This window comes from Lithobates pipiens, unplaced genomic scaffold (assembly GCF_037356315.1).
Source record: "Lithobates pipiens isolate NorthernLeopardFrog02 unplaced genomic scaffold, aLitPip1_a1.2 Scaffold_3, whole genome shotgun sequence".
NCBI lineage: Eukaryota > Metazoa > Chordata > Amphibia > Anura > Ranidae > Lithobates > Lithobates pipiens.
This window is the reverse complement of record NW_027507790.1, coordinates 154,379,343-154,396,234: the sequence shown is the minus strand read 5'-3', so window position 1 is coordinate 154,396,234 and position 16,892 is coordinate 154,379,343. Positions and strand designations below refer to the sequence as shown.

The 16,892-nt window shown below is 40.3% G+C and overlaps 1 protein-coding gene across 2 annotated transcripts in view; it reads left to right on the top strand.

Moving 5' to 3' along the window:
- Positions 1 to 16,892, top strand: part of ADGRV1 (adhesion G protein-coupled receptor V1) — a 710,193-nt gene that overhangs the window by 201,141 nt on the left and 492,160 nt on the right. For both annotated transcript variants that reach the window (XM_077462401.1, XM_077462400.1), the window contains exons 27-33: positions 1,462 to 1,601; positions 4,651 to 5,260; positions 9,306 to 9,521; positions 10,127 to 10,342; positions 11,549 to 11,793; positions 12,368 to 12,549; positions 13,804 to 14,615. In XM_077462401.1, coding sequence (XP_077318527.1) covers positions 1,462 to 1,601; positions 4,651 to 5,260; positions 9,306 to 9,521; positions 10,127 to 10,342; positions 11,549 to 11,793; positions 12,368 to 12,549; positions 13,804 to 14,615 — 2,421 coding nt within the window. The remainder of the gene's footprint in view (positions 1 to 1,461; positions 1,602 to 4,650; positions 5,261 to 9,305; positions 9,522 to 10,126; positions 10,343 to 11,548; positions 11,794 to 12,367; positions 12,550 to 13,803; positions 14,616 to 16,892) is intronic.

Below are 16,892 nucleotides of genomic sequence, written 5' to 3'. Positions count from 1 at the left end.
TGGCAAGGGTTGTTGGGAAGAGGCCCTTGTCCCCATCAACATGCACCCACCCCCCCATGTTGAGGGCATGCGGTCTGGTATGGTTCAGGAGGGGGGGGCGCTCGTTCGTCACCCCTTCTTTTTCTGTCCTAACCGGCTGCATGCTTGGATAAGGGCCCCTCCGAATCCATACTAGACCAAAGAGCCTGGTATGGACTTGGGGGGGAACCCAACGCTGTTTTCTCCCAATTTTTTTTGTAGCTGGCAATTCTTTTTTTTTGCATTCAGTGGGGAAGCGCGCTGACAGCTGATGACTCATTGGTTGTTAAGGACCTGGCGGTCGACTTCCCGGCCTCCTCCTTAGCAACCAGTTATATACAGTGAATGTTCAAAAAAACAAACAAATCTCAAACCACAAATCCCAGTTAAAACGCAGTACTTGCATTTTGGATGCTGGTCCATTAAAGTTTATTACATGCAAAACGCTGCACTTTGCGGGGAAAAACTCTCAGACCCTTTCCAAAAACGCAGAGGCACAACAATGCATTGATGTGTACTTGTTCCATAGGAACCCATGTTGAGAAATTTCTTTGTGTTTCTGCAAAATGTGAAATCCATCAAAAGACGCATTTGTGTGAATCGAGCCTCGGGCTTGATTCACATCTATGCATGTTGCTTTTCAGCATTTCTGCAGTGCTTTTTGAGGTGCTTGCCGCATTTTTGGACATGCGTTTTTACTGCGTTTTTACCACGTTTTGCGTTTTTTTTTTTTGTGTGGTTGCTTAGCAAGCAGCTATATACAGTGTAAAAAAAAAGAAAAAAAACCCCAAGATGCAAATCGCAGCAAAAACGTGGAAAAATGCGGTAAAATGCGGTACTTGCGTTTTGGATGCAGGTCCATTGACTTCTATTACATGCAAAATGCTGCATTTTGCATGAAAAAAGTCCCCGACCCTTTCCAAAAGCGCAGAGGCATAAAAATGCATTGATGTGAACATGTTCCGTAGGAACCCATGTTAAAAAATTTCCCTGCATTTCTGCAAAATGCATCAAAAACGCATTAGTGTGAATCAAGCCTAAGGCTGTGACTAGACAGTGAAAGAAAAAGCAGCAGACGGGTGAGCTTATCTATCTATTACTATGCTCCTATCATTATGTTCCTTGTTAGCATATAAGGACTGCAGCACTACCCACTGGCCTTTTGTACTGCCTCTCCATTACTTAGTCTGAGCTCTGCTGTGCAGGGGACTGCAAGAAGTCAATACCAAGTTAAATTCAGGTACTGCTTGCATTAAACAAATGACATTTGAATATGTATAAATGAATACAGGGCCGCATTAAGTTGTGCCTTTTATATCTGCTTGAAGTTCACCTTTAAATTAGATAACATACTTAAGTATATTGTATTACCTATACACTCTCACAATTTTCCAAATTCACTGTCTTTTCTAATAATATTTATATTGGTTGTTAATTGCACAGCTAGCTTGGGTATAGCCTCAAACATAACTGTGATTATCGAAGACTCCGATGATGCTCATGGAGTTTTTGAATTCAGCCGTGATTCTCTGTTTATGAATGCTACTGAACCAGATGCTGGATACAGCCCTGTAATATTTCAGGTAAATGTATTTGCGTGTTATCATTTCTTGACTCTTTTAGCTCATTAGGTTTCAATGTAGTGCTTGTTTTACCTATTGTATATGCAGTGAGCAGTTTTGGTTATGTGATAAAGTGAGGCACTGAGATCTTGAGGAATATATAGAATTCAGCTTTTTTTTGCAAAGGAGAACAGCATACATGTATGAGAACAGCATTACAGGAGAGATCAGAGAGAATATATATATATATATATATATATATATATATATATATATATATATATATACACAGTATCTCACAAAAGTATCTTACTTTTGAGTACACCCCTCACATTTACGTAAATATTTTATTATATGTTTTCATGTGACAACACTGAAGAAATGACACTTGGCTACAATGTAAGATAGTGAGTGTACAGCTTGTATAACAGTGTAAGTTTGCTGTCCCCTCAAAATAACTGAACACACAGCTATTAATGACTAAACTGCTGGCAACAAAAGTGAAAATTTCCAAATTGGACCCAATTAGCCATTTTCCTTCCCCAATGTCATGTGACTCATTCCTGTTACAAAATCTCAGGTGTGAATGGGGAACAGGTGTGTTAAATTCGGTGTTATCACTCTCCCTCTCTCATACTGGTCATTGGAAGTTCAACATGGCACCTCATGGCAAAGAACTCTCTGAGGATCTGAAAAAAATAATTGTTGCTCTACATAAAGAGGGCCAAGGCTATAAGAAGATTGCTAAGACCCTGAAACTGAGCTGCAGCAAGGTGGCCAAGACCATACATCGGTTTAACAGGTCAGGTTCCACTCAGAACAGGCCTCGCAATGGTCAACCAAGGAAGTTGAGTGCACGTGCTCAGCATCATATTCAGAGGTTGTCTTTGGGAAATAGACATATGAGTGCTGCCAGCAGAGGTTGAAGGGGTGCTCAGACCATACGTCGCATGCTGCATCGATATTGTTCGGCATGGGTGTCGTCCCAGAAGTAAGCCTCTTCTAAAGATGATGCAAAAGAAAGCCACAAACAGTTTGCTGAAGACAAGCAGACTAAGGACATGGATTACTGGAACCATGTCTTGTGGTCTGATAAGACCAAGACAAACTTATTTGGTTCAGATGGTGTCAAGCGTGTGTGGCGGCAACCAGGTGAGGAGTACAAAGACAAGTGTGTCTTGCCTACAGTCAAGCATGGTGGTGGGAGTGTCATGGTCTGGGGCTGCATGAGTGCTGACGGCACTAGGGAGCTACAGCTCATTGAGGGAACCATGAATGACAACCTGTACTGTAATATACTGAAGCAGAGCATAATCCCCTTTCTTCAGAGACTGGGCCTCAGGGCAGTATTCCAACATAACAACCCCCAACACACCTCCAAGATGACCACTGCCTTGGCTTGACTGGCAAAGCATGTCTCCAGACCTAAACCCTATTGAGCATCTCTGGGGCATCCTCAAACGGAAGGTGGAGGAGCACAAGGTCTCTAACATCCACCAGCTCTGTGATGTTCTCATGGAGGAGTGGAAGAGGACTTCAGTGGCAACCTGTGAATCTTTGGTGAACTCGATGCTCAAGAGGGTCAAGGCAGTGCTGGAAAAAATGGTGGCCACACAAAATATTGACACTTTGGGCCCGATTTGGACATTTTTACTTAGGGGTGTATTCAGTTTTGTTGCCAGCGGTTTAAACATTAATGGCTGTGTGTTAAGTTATATTTATATATATATATATATATATATATATATATATATATATATATATATATATATATATATATATATATATATATAATTTCTTTTTTATATATATAAACACACAGACGCTAATATATCACTACAGCGCCATCTCTAGTTTGAGTGCATAGTACAGTATATGCTTCTGCACTTCCAAAAGGCAGTACATTCCTGATCTACATTTATGGTGCCATTGGCACATGTTTATGTGAACACTACTATCTACCCATATGGTGACCATTGCAGAGTCTTCTATACTACAGGAAAAGACTAGAGTGGGGGTATATATTGGGCTGGTGAGTTCAGAGTGGGACAACTGGACTTTCTGCGAAATCATTTCATCGGTTATTCCGATCTTGTGTAGGCTGACTTTTTTTTCAAAAATTCTGATGGACCTAGAAATAGAACATATTTTAAATCTTTCCGACGGAATCAATTCCTATCAGGGAAACCGTTCGTCTGTATGATATTCCGACGGACCAAAAACGATACAAGGGCAGCTACTGAACTTCCTTTTTGTAGTCCCATCATACATCATCGTGTTCTAAACAAACAGACTTTGGTGTGATCATGTGTAGGCAAGTTCGTTTCAGCAGAACTCCGTCAGAAAGACCGTCAGAGTTGTGTGTATGCAGCATGGTATTAAATAATTGTTCGCTCTTTGTTTAGTCCTGTGATTACATTGCCTGGCAAAGGGATGTCTTTTTTTTTTTAAAGGCTTTTTTTTTATGTTTTTGCAAAAAACAAAACAAAACAAAACAAAAAGACAGTGCACAGTATAACATACCAATGTACATACAATAGGTGACATGATACCACATGTGCTACAGGACAGTGCCATCTGCATAAAAAAATCACAATTCTATGGTAACTTAACTTTCTCACACAGAGATACAAAAATAATCTACCTGCACAGGTGAGGGGACCTCCAAAGAAGGGGATTATGCAAAGGAGCACGAGGGCCCCATAAATTGACTATTGATTAGCATGCCTTAAGCAGATGTTATGAAGATCCAACAAAGGGATGTCTTTCATCAATGACTTCCTTTCTAGCTCAGAGAGATGACTGATTTTTTTAGGCGAGTTCATATTTCCCCCCAGGCCAAAAATTCCCTTTCCTTTTCTGTATACAGGGCCACTAAATTTGAAAGTGCTCATACATGGGAGGAGTTAGTGCAATTAGTAAATGTTTCAGAAAATACTAATAGAATTCAGAATTTTGAACAAGGACATTTTCGAGACTTTAATGTTCCGTAGGGATAGACACAGCATCTGTATGTAGAATTTTCATTTACAGTCTGACTATTTATTACATTGTACTTGATATTTTGTAGGTTTTGCGTTACCAAGGTGCCTTATCCATGGTGTCTGTTTTTTGGAAGATAGAATCTGATCCTTTTGCAGACCTAGCTTTCACCTCTGGGAATGTAACTTTTAAAATTGGACAGAAAAGTGGCAACATAACAATTCTAGTATCTCCAGATGATGTCCCGGAACTGGATAAAGTATTTTCAGTTATAATCACGAATGTTTCCGATGGACGTTTGGGTGATTTGACTAATGCTTCACTGACACTTTTTGCTAATGATGATCCCTATGGGCTTTTTGTGTTCTCTGAGTCAAACCGCCCAACTAAAGTTGAGGAAAAATATCAGAATATATCTTTAACAATCAAACGGCTAAATGGTCTGATGGGGACCGTCATGGTTTCTTATCAAACACTTCCAGACTCTGAAAAACTTTCATTTATTTCTCCAAGTATTGCAAGAGCCACTCAAGGGAAAGACTACTGGCCTATCTCTGGAAATGTAATTTTCTCTGCAAATATGAGTGAAATCAAAATTTTTCTTCCAATATTGGATGACAGTGACCCGGAGAGGTCAGAATCTTTGTTTGTTGAATTATTTAACGTCACAATAGTGGAAAGAGCACAGCAACAGCCTGGTATGTACATACAGTACTTTACCTCAAAAGAACATTCTTAATATTGTGAGCCTCTGTTTGTAGTGAGGATTGGTGTTTAGGCATTCAAGCACTGCATTATAGGGTGATGGGGTGGTGTCATGTGTGTTACTATAATGGAAGATACCAGATATTTCTTGGGGCTCTGCTGGCTAATTGGAGCATGGTGAAGGAGCATGAGGAAGGTACGTTTAGTCACAGAAACTACCTGCATTGCAAAAAAACTGTGTAACTGTAAGGGCAAATGCTTTAAAATGGTTGTAAACCTCATTTATGAAATTTGAACTAAGCACATACATCTGTAGTGTTAACTTTTCTCTCTCCAAAGCTCTAAGTGTTGTTTCTCTCTGGTGCTTCGTTCCTCACTTCTGACAAGCTCTCTGACACATGAGATAACATGAGCTAAAAATTTGTCTTGGGGAGGGAGCTAAGAGGGAGATAAGCACTGAGCTTGTCTATTCAGAATACAGCTCTACATGTTCCTGTGCCTGTGGGAAGGGGGAGGGGGTCACTTTCCTCCAATCAGCTCTCAAATAGTGTAAAAGCAGTCTCTCCATCCTTCCCTATGTATAGCCTGTACTGCTGAAAGATAAAGAAATATTTTCAACATGATCTACACTTTTGAAAGAGTGTAGAAAAGGGAAGACTGCAGATATACAAGTAAAACTTATGTAGGAGGATTTGTTTCAACTCTGTGTGTATCATCTGAGGCTGTTCACTTCACTAGTTAAATGTGAGGGTTTACATCCACTTTAAGTAAGAATTCTGGTCTAAATGAAATAATTTTATTGTCTCCCAGCGCCTAGTCTGTTTATATATATATATATATATATATATATATATATATATATATATATATATATATATCAGTTGTGTCTCTCAAGCTGGAAGTACTACTAATATGCAAATTATCTGACCTCCTAAACCAAACAGCCTGTTTTTTTTGTGCATCCTGCTGATTGATCATTGGAAGCAGAATCATTTGTCTACCACTCACACCTGTGACCTGCTAAGAAGGAATGGTCATTCATAGCTAATACATTTATAAATACATACAGATATAGCTGACTTTTTTGAAGGTCTGGGTACCACATTAGTAAATTTTGTTTTTCTTTATTTCATAAAATGAGCCATTTAGTTTAAATCACACTGAGATGATGTTGCCTAATGAATGTAGGTAAAAATAATGCTTAGCAGTGCTCTTCTCTGAGATAGTAATTTGTACACATCTCTAATTTTGTATTCCCTCAACACAGGGCCATAGCTATTTTTTTTTCTTGGGGGGGGGGGGGGGGGTTAAGCCTTGGGTACTCAGGGTACAATGATTAGCGTGCCTGCTACACGCTAAGAAATTGTGGGTGTGTCGGAAAAATTGTGCTTAGAAACCCTACCCACTGTGTATACAATAGCATAAAACACTGCCCTTGTATCCAAAAATATGCTTTAATTACTGTGCTACAACCAGGAGTCTAATAGACCTCAGCATATTGGTTTGTAAAATGTTCCCATTGCATATGCTTTCCTACACACAGCCTACCTTGAAGAAGTACTTCATTAACAGTGACTACTGAGCAACCAGCATCTGTACATTATAGCATAAATATTACAAGGATCAGGAGTATGTCATATAAAGCTGTGCTTATGCAATCACCTTTAGGCAAAACTCTACTGGTGGCAACAAATCCCTGTAACAGCAAACATTGTATGAAACAAAAAAAGGGTGGACGAAGGCCTCTCACCACACCGATGCTACCGATGACCTGCTGATGGGGATCAATCTCCCTTACTCTGCCCCAACCAAGCCAAAAGTAGTCAGCAATGCTCTCGGCCCCCCACTTGTACCTGGTGTCCACATGGTCCCCTGGCTCTGAAATCTATCCCAGTGGCTGCTGGTGCAGAAAATGTTTGGGGGGGCACAAACAAACTGAAAAATACTGAAAAAAAAACAATCAATTGCAGCCTCACTGTGCCCATAAAATGCAGCCACTGTGCCCCATCAAATGCAGCCACTGTGCCCCACCAAATGCAGCCACTTGTGCCCATCAAATTCAGCCACTTGTGCCCATCAAATGCAACCACTTGTGCCCATTAAATGCAGCCACTTGTGCCCATCAAATCCAGCCACTTGTGCCCCATGAAATGCAGCCACTTTTACCCATCAAATGCAGCCACTGTGACCCCTGCCCACCCGCCGGCTGCCTCGCCGCCACTTATCCCATCTTGGTGGCAGCAGGTGATGGCGGCGAGCTCTGGGATGATACCTGTGTCCTCCATACTTCTCTCTTCTTCCATTCTGCTAGGCATCCAATAGGGACACCTGTGTCTTCAGCCAATCAGGTTACGGGTATTAGACCTGCGCTTCCTAATTTGCGGAGAGCCGGTTCAGTGTTAGAAAAGCAAATATTAATTTTCTTTTCTAACACATCTGGTTCGACTCGCATGAATAGGGGGGGCAGCGGGGGCAATGGATGATCTGCTCCCGGTCCATCCCCTGATGGCCAATCCTGTAGTCTGGATGAAGGTGGAAGAGCAGGTCCCACTATCCCTATAGCACAGTGGAGGGGTTAAAACCTAACCATGTTTTTTTTTAACAAGAAAAACCTAACTTCATGTTTACAGTGACTTTAAATAGTTCATTTGGGCCAAGCTGCTCCAAATGAACTATTTCCTTTATGAACAGATACACTCACTTTTAGTACTGTACCCAGTACTGCACTTTTAGTACTGTACCCACTGTGTGTAGCATTAGTATGTTGTACAGTGTACAGAGCTGTGTTCTGGCAGTGGGACACATGCCATAGCTGCAACACTTTGTGTCACAGGTGCTAAAAATTTAACATGGCATGTTGAGTTGATCAAACCACCCAAGTCAATGAGGCTGTGCCACAACTGTGAACCAAACACTTTTCTTGCGGTTGTGGTGCATTAACACCATTACAAACTGAAATTCAGAAAAAAAAAAACCCACAGGCATTTAGAGGGCGACAGGATCACCTCCTGAACACCTGACAGGATCCACTTAACCGTACTCTGAAAAGCAATCCACTGTGGACTGCTTTTCAGAGCTTTGGATAGTGTGAACCCAGCCTAATAACAGCCATTGTAATGCTACCAATATTCCTGTCCTTTTAACATGGTGACAGTAAGCTGACTTGTATGTTGCACAGGTGTGGAATATGGGTGGCATTACAATGGCTGTAATTAAAGGGGGGGGGGGGGGGGTACAGCCACTTATAAAAACTCTCTGTGTTTCCTTCATTTCTACTGGACAAAACATTTCTCTCCTCTCTCACCTCTATCAGTGGATGAACTTCATAGCAGGCAGTTCAGGCATTTCAGTGCAATTCTCCCCTCCTCATCAGAGCTGTTTCTAATCCCGTGGGCTTCCTGTAATGCAGGTGCGAGATGCAAGAAGTAGTTTGCAGTGTAGCAGTGTAGGACAGTGCTCTGTTGGTTGAAAAGGCAGCAGGAAAAAAACAAACATGCCTCCACCCGCTGGCATTGGGGGATCCTGGATGATGTCAGGACAGGAGGGAGGGACTTTTGAGGAAGTTTCAGGCTACACTGCCTACTGCTGCCTTCTCAGCCAATAGGCAACTGAAGCTTCCTCAAAAGTCCCTCCCTCCTGTTATCATCTGGGATTCCTCGATACCTGGCGGGCAGTGCCATGTTTGTTTTGTTATGGGAGTGTAAGAGACAGGTTGCGGTGGTGACCGGAGCTGGTAGTCCAACAGCTCCACTAGCCTAGCTGCTGTCACTGTGCCACTGACAAATGCTCTGGGGGGGGGTTCAACCCCCTGACCCCCCCTTATCTACGCCCCTGTCCCAACACTACTTCTAATTGGCAGCAAATGTCAAAGAACCAAATGGAAATTGTCATAAAATTTCCACACAGCTTTCAGAAAACACTTTATCCTGAGCAGATCACACTAGTTTGCCTACATGTCAAATACAGCAATAACTTTAGGAAAATTAGTGTAAGGGTTCTTTTGGATCTCTCACTGAAAATGTAACCTTTTCTTTACAGTACTGAACTCTCCACGTCTAGGTTTCAGAAGTGAGACAGTGGCACACGTCATTATAAATGCTAGTGATGATGCTTTTGGTGTTCTACAGCTGTCTACTACATTAGTGCGCATTGCAGAAAATTATGTTGGACCAATAATTAATGTTACTAGAGTTGGTGGGATGTTTGGTGATGTTTCGGTAAAATTCAAAGCCGTGCCAATAACTGCAACAGCTGGTAAGTGCAGACTATAGTGACATTCACATGCCATGACTCGTATAATGCTATTACAAATTACTTTTCCATTTCAATCCACAGTTTTATTGACACAATGCCATAATTTGTTATAAATTTGTAATAAATTGCTTCTTTGCAACTGTGAAAACATAGGAGTTGTTCTGTACAAAGTTTGTGTATTGAATGGCCTAAGAAATGTGTAATTGATTCTTTGATTTTTCCCAGGGCTTTGCACAGACCTTTAACCAATGTTTCAGTCATCCCCTGAGAATAACTTTTAAGCCCTTCTATGGTCACATTAGGAGAACAAACTAAATTGCCTTAAGCTTTCAGTGCCCCCCTGTTCTAGTTGTGATAAAGTCACTATGCATTCTTTTACCATTCTTTTTGGCACTTCTCTTGTAGACATCGTCATTCCTGTTTTGTATTCAATGCAGTACCTGGCAGCAGTCTCTAGTTAACATCCTTATGGTACAGCAATTCTATTTCCCTTGTTGAAATATAGGAAATCTGTGTAAAGATTTTTCAAATATTCAGAGTTGGCCAGTATTTTTAAAGGAGACATTTCATATTAATTAACTTCTAATATGTGTGTTCTTTTTCAGGTGAAGATTACACTGTAGCATCATCAGATGTTGTGCTACTTGAAGGAGAAACCAACAAAGCAGTGCCAATCTACATTATTAATGATATCAGTCCCGAAGTGGAGGAGTCATTTCAGGTGTTGCTGTTAAATCAGACAACAGGAGGAGCCATGGTTGGGGATATAACTGAAGCGACTATTGTTATAGAAGCATCTGATGATCCGTATGGATCATTTGGTAAGTAAAATACATTTTATTCACTTATTAAATCGTTGCATCATTATTATTGTTATTTTTATGTCTAGCTTGCCTTCATTTATGAAAGTACATGCTCATTTAAAACTTTAATATATTGAAATTACGTAGACATTTTTCATATAAATTGTTTGCAGTGACCCTGATACTACAGGGTCAATTGTACGCTCCCTGTTCAAAAACAGGCCCGATACTTACCTTTCCTGTGTGTTGAAATGCCCCTGCTTCATTTTTCACCGGCCGCAGCAGCTGGTCGGCACTTTAAGTGGGTTGAATACCTGTTAACCCTGGTTGCACTGTGGTTCCTCTTGTCAGCTTGTACTTACTGTAGAGCGTGGGTTGGTATTTTTTTTATGGGAAGAAGTACACGTTGGTAAGAGCTTCCTAAGTGTAGCTATCCGGTCAGACAGACAAAGCTTGTCTCAGCTCAGAACTGAGACAAGAGGTTGTTATAAAGCCGTCATCTCCTTCCAAGATATCAAAGGAAAGGAAGAGGGTGGTGGTGGTACTACATGTTCTCTGTCCCATAGGGAACAGTATATTGAAAATAAATGTAAATTATACTTTTTCTTTAATCGATTTATAATATCACAATGAAAATAGCGCAATGTTTTAAGGCCATGCAGGACCCCATGATCAGGTATGTGATGGCGTAATATTCCTTATGAAGAGGACCTGCGAGGTTCCAAAATGTTGTACTATATGGTGTCCTGGCAACACATACTCTCACCACAAAACACAATAGGGATTTAGGGGCCAGCAGGGGTTTCGTTTTTTTCATGTAAGATATGGAGAGGGTCGCTTTAACTTTTCTTGTGCAAGAATGCGTCCTGCATTTCTACAGTTATTGGTCGTATACTGAAAAACTGGGGGCATAAACTGCTACAAACCCTCTCTGGCAAGTGTCTCAAACTGGTGGCCCTCCAGCTGTTTGCGAAACTACAAGTCCCATGAGGCAATGCAAGGCTGACAGTTACAAGCATGACTCCCACAGGCAGAGGCATGATGAGAATTGTAGTCTCACAACAGCTGGAAGGCCTCCAGTTTGTAACCCCTGCCGGGATTACTAGATTATAAAAAATGAAATGAAAAAAGATTATAAAAAATGAAAATAGCAAAATATCTCTGATGCCATACAAAAGTATATCAGTGTGATATATACCAGTATAATAATGATCTGTGTTTCAGTTTTCCAGGTGACATCAGTCACAATAGATGAACCAGATTTCAATACAGTTAGTGTGTATCTGCCAATAATTCGAAATGCTGGCACACTTGGCAATGTTGTTGTCCAGTGGATGGCTACCATCAATGGGAAGCTTGCTTCAGGAGACCTGCTAATTACTTCTGGAAATGTGAGCTTTTCTGCTGGAGAAACCATACAGACTCTTCCAATAGAAATCATCGCTGATACTGTTCCTGAAATTGAAGAGGTGAGCAGAATAGAAACAATGAAGTATCAGGGGCGGTTAATGGTGGTTGTAGAATTTTGTGACCTTTTCCTACAATATCTCTGTAAGGCAATCGCTAATCCTTTAAAATTGTAGGAATAAAGCAGGTAAATTTCTTAGTATTGATGTACCCTAGTTTACATGCCCCCCCACCCCGTATTACATTTTCTTTATTATCCCTTCAAATCTTTGGTAATTTTATTCATTATGTTACTTCTACTGTTGTGATTTAACTGTTCAGCATTTATAAAAAAAATGTTACTCTAATCTTTTTTTTAAATTATATTACTATTATCTTACTGCATAGTGTTCTGTGTTATTTGATCTGACTGTATATGTGTCTTTATAGGAGAATATGTAAAACTGCAAACTGTGTTATTTTCGGAGTTTTTACTATTCTAGTCAACTGTAACCATTGTTTTAGCAGAATGATATAAACAGATCGAATTTACAATTCAATCATTTGCTATGGGTTACTCTACACTGCACACCTCTTTTTGCACCATACAAGTTTGAATCTCTGGAATGATAGTCTAACCCTCAAATGTGCATTTAGATCATTATAGTACAACTTACGGGAGCTTCAAATGGAGGATCAATAGGAGCAGAAGGGAAAGTTAGAATTACCATTCCAGCCAATGACAATCCCTATGGAACCATTTCCTTCCTTCGGCTCATTTACAAAGTTCAGGAACCTCTGGAGAAGAGTTCTTATGCAAATATTACAATCAAAAGAAGGTTTGTTCACTGTATCTGGCAAATGTCTGTTAATCTCTGATAACTCTTGTTCTGTGCTCTGTTCCCCCAAAAGTGACATATATGATGCAGTATGTCACTAGCATTACAACAGCAGTTTTTTTTGTCTGTGTTTTGCCCTGTCACTGATCCAGGGCACATGCAGGTCTACTTGTTCCAGGTAGGTGAATCAGAAAGTATCAAGGCCAGGGAATAATCAGGACAGATTGGCAAATTACACATTTTCAAAAGATGGTCAGTAATGGTAGCTTATGTATTTTCTTTCTCCAGGATCCTGTACATCTGTCCATCCCTCACTTCCCCCAACTCCTATCCCCACCCCATCTCTAACTAAGCGCTGGCAAAACTGCCTAAATGTCTATATTATATTTATATGTGATGTACTGGCCTGAAGGCGTCTCTCTTTTTCTGGGTACAAGACACACAATCTTTTATTTGGGTGTCCATATCACTGCCTGCATGATGATGACACCTTTTATCAGCTGTACAGTAGTCAGGTCTTCTCAGGATCCAGAAGAGGAGTCTGCAGCAATGAGATAAAAGTGAAATGCGGCTCTGGCACATCTGCATTGCAGGATTACTGATCCCCCACACCCAGAAACTGCAACGGGGTGAGGAACAAGGACAGTCAATGGTAAGTAAGTTTTGCAGAATCCCCACACCTCCAACTCTGGAATCCTGTGAGCACTGGATAGACTAATGGATCTGACTTACAGACACCAGTAGGAGTCTGCAATACAAGGTAAGTATCTACTAAACAACTTTTTATCTCCACTAATCACCATGAATGCTATAGTCAGTACCATATTCCAAACCAATGGCCATCATCAAATAATTTTAGTCTATACTTTGAAGTAGGCTGCATGGCGGAAACATGTTAGCTGTATAGCGGCCCTTTTAAATGTAGCCACATAAAGTATTTGGAACTTGGAATGTACCAGATCATTTTCTTAAACAATTGATGCCTTTGGAGTACACACTCCAGCCACAAAATCCGACCCTCAGCAATTTATGTGAAAATAAACCAGTTGAGCATGGGTAAAGTTTTCTCAGTTTAAGAAATTACTTGTGGAAAAAATACAAATCAATAACAAGAAGATATAAAAGCAAAGTTAGACTTTTCTCTGTATTGGTTTACAGTTTATTACTTGAACTATCAGAATAATAGAAAATCTAGCAATCAAGAAGCATGTTCGTTTTTCTCCTTTACATTTTTTTTGTGTTCTTTTTCTTCAGCGCAGGAAGATTTGGCCATTTGCAAGTACTGTACAGCACCTCTGAGATAGATGTAGTTAACCTTGCGGTTGAAGGAGGCCAGGATATACTATTGTATTTTGAAGCTCCAACGTCTGGTATCCCTTTGGCATTATCTAGGACTTCAGTCAATGTTTCATTAACTGAGAACCCCCTCCAGGCTTGTGCCATTGCCTGTCTGAAAAATCAAGTATGTTCAGCGTTTTCCTATAGCAGAAGTTCTGGCTCTCCTCAATGTTTCTGGGTAGCAACACTACCGTTTCAACTCACCAACAGCACACAGTTCTGGACCTATAGGAAGAACAGCACCACTGCGTCTATACTATTTAGCTCTCAGGCCACGGCTGGCAGTGATTATGAATCTGTCACAGGGCAATGGTTTACCATGCCTGAAGGAGAAGAGTTTGCAAATCTTACTGTTTCTATATTAACTGACAGTTTTCCAGAATTAGACGAGCAATTCATTGTATCACTTCTTGATGTCAGACTGCTAAACACTACAGCCAGCTTAAAGGATCCGCCAACTATAGGACAGCCAAACAAATCAGTGGTAGTAATCATGATGAATGGAGATGCTTTTGGAGTATTTGTGATTTACACCCGAAGTCCAAATGCAACAGTGGACGGCCACCATATAGAGGTCCTGGAGCAGCCACAGACAATGGTACAGCTTGTCATAGAGCGACGTGAAGGAAGCCTGGGACAAGTGATAGTGGAATGGGGCATTGTTGGAGGAACAGCTACCAGAAACGTTGATTTTATAGCTGATACAGTCGTTTTAGTATTTGCTGAAGGTAAACTAATGTTCACAGAATAAGCATGCATAGGCGTTGATTTACTAAAACTGGAGAGTGTAAATTCTGGTGCAGCTTTGAAAAGAAACCAATAAGCTTCCAGGTCTTTTTACCAAAGCTTAATTGAACAAGCTGAAGTTAGAAGCTGGTTGGCTACCCTGCAAAGTTGCACCAGATTGTGCACTCTACAATTTTAGTAAATCAACCCCAAAATGTTGGACTTAATACTGCAGAATGAGAAATGTAATAATACATATGACAGTGACAGTATTGTTGTAATTACCGTAAACTAGGGGTGTCCAATGGGTCGTATACAGCCTCAGAGAGTTTGGTATGTGGCTTGGGAATGTCTGAAGGGACACCGGGGATGCTGTGTAAGCATAGCACATCTGGAGAGATGCTGGGGCTGCCATGTTTGCAATAGCACCAGCAGCAGGAAATGTAGGGGCACCAGGTGGGTAAATGCTGCATGGCCGGATCTAGAGGGACTGCAGATTTCAATTGCGCCCCACCAAAGCTCCCCGCTCACAACCCCCCCCCCCCCCACCTCCCCACAAAGCACATGCATAAACTACGTTCACACTGGCGATTAGGGGCAGTGTGAATTGTAGCAGCAGCTCCTCCCGCAGCATTCAGAAGGTAGGTGCAGCCGCCGGCCCCATTCACTATAACTACAGGCTGCTGGCGGCCCCACTTATTCACGGCTCTCTGCACAGCCAGGGATTACCTGTGGTGATTGCTGCTGGAAGAACTTTGAAAAATGTTAATTCTCCATGTTCCCCATGTATAACCCCTTCCTTGCCAGTGTCATTTATACAGTAATCAGTGAATTTTTATAGCACTGATCACTGTATTGGTGTCACTGTCGTGCCCCCCCCCCCCCCCCCATGATATGTATTATAGCAGAAAGTAAAAAACAATGTTTTTTTTCAAAATTGTTGGCCTTTTTTTTGTTTATATCACAAAAAATAAAAAGGGCAGAGACGATCAAATACCACCAATAGAAAACTTTGCTTGTGGGAAAAAAGCACATCAATTTTGTTTGGGTACAATGTCGCAGGACCGCACAATTGTCAGTTATAGCAATGCAGTGCCATATCGCAAAAAATGGCCTGGTCATGAAGTGGGTAAAACCTTTCAGAGCTGAAGTGGTTAATATACGCTTATTGGGATTTTTGTTACCAAAAACATGTAGCAGAATACATATTGGCCTAAATTTATGAAGAAATTCGATTTTAAAATTTTTTCTTACCGAATATGTTTTATAGCAGAAAGCAAAAAAACGTTGTTTTTAAAAAACAAAATTGTGTCTTTTTTTTTTTTGTTTTTAGCACATAAAATAACAAACCCAGTGGTGATCAAATACATAGAGCCATATAAGAAATCATGTTCTGACTAGTGATTGAAAAATAACAGGCTGCACACAAAAATTCCACCTAGAACCTATGAAGTGAATAAAATGCAGTCACTAAAACTAGCAAATCATTGAAGCTGGTTGCTGAAAACAGCAACTTCATGTTTGTTCCAGTTTTTATACCTGCCCTCAGTCTTTGAATAGTATAGACTGGCAGGGCTTCTGTGACATGATAATTACGTATATACCTGTTATTGTATTGTGCGCTAAAGTCCACATGGAAGTGACTATAATTCACACAGAGATGGTAGAATGGTGGTGCTACAGCAGTGTAAAAGATAAGAGACATCAAATCAGGCATTATCCAAACTCACTAAGCGAAACATTTATAAATAAAAATAGTTTACAGTGTTAACACAAGTAATAATTATATTCATTCTTCTATAATAAACAAAACGAATCCAAATGTTCATTATTAAGTGGGTATGATATAAAAAGTGATCAGCGCAACTTTTTAACAGCTGTGTATATCTTAACATGAATGTGTAAATATTGCTCTGTAAATATTACTGTGCAACCAAATAACTATGTGCATCTTCAGTAAAAAACGATATACTAGTAATCCTGTATGAGTAAATATGCGTAAACGCAATGCAATAACAAATCCTATATATAGGGTCAATGATTGCTAATCTCAGTATATGAGTAATGAAATAATCAATTCCATATAATCAGATGATAATAGCGGTATAATAGTCCATCAGCTCTGAAATAAAGTTGCAAGAGTGAAAAAGTGCAACAAAGTATCAAAAAAGTATATATAAATATACGTAAACGCAGTGCAATAGCAAATCACATATATAGGTAAATGATGGGCTATTCTCAGTATATGAGTAATGAAATAAGCAATTCCATATAATCAG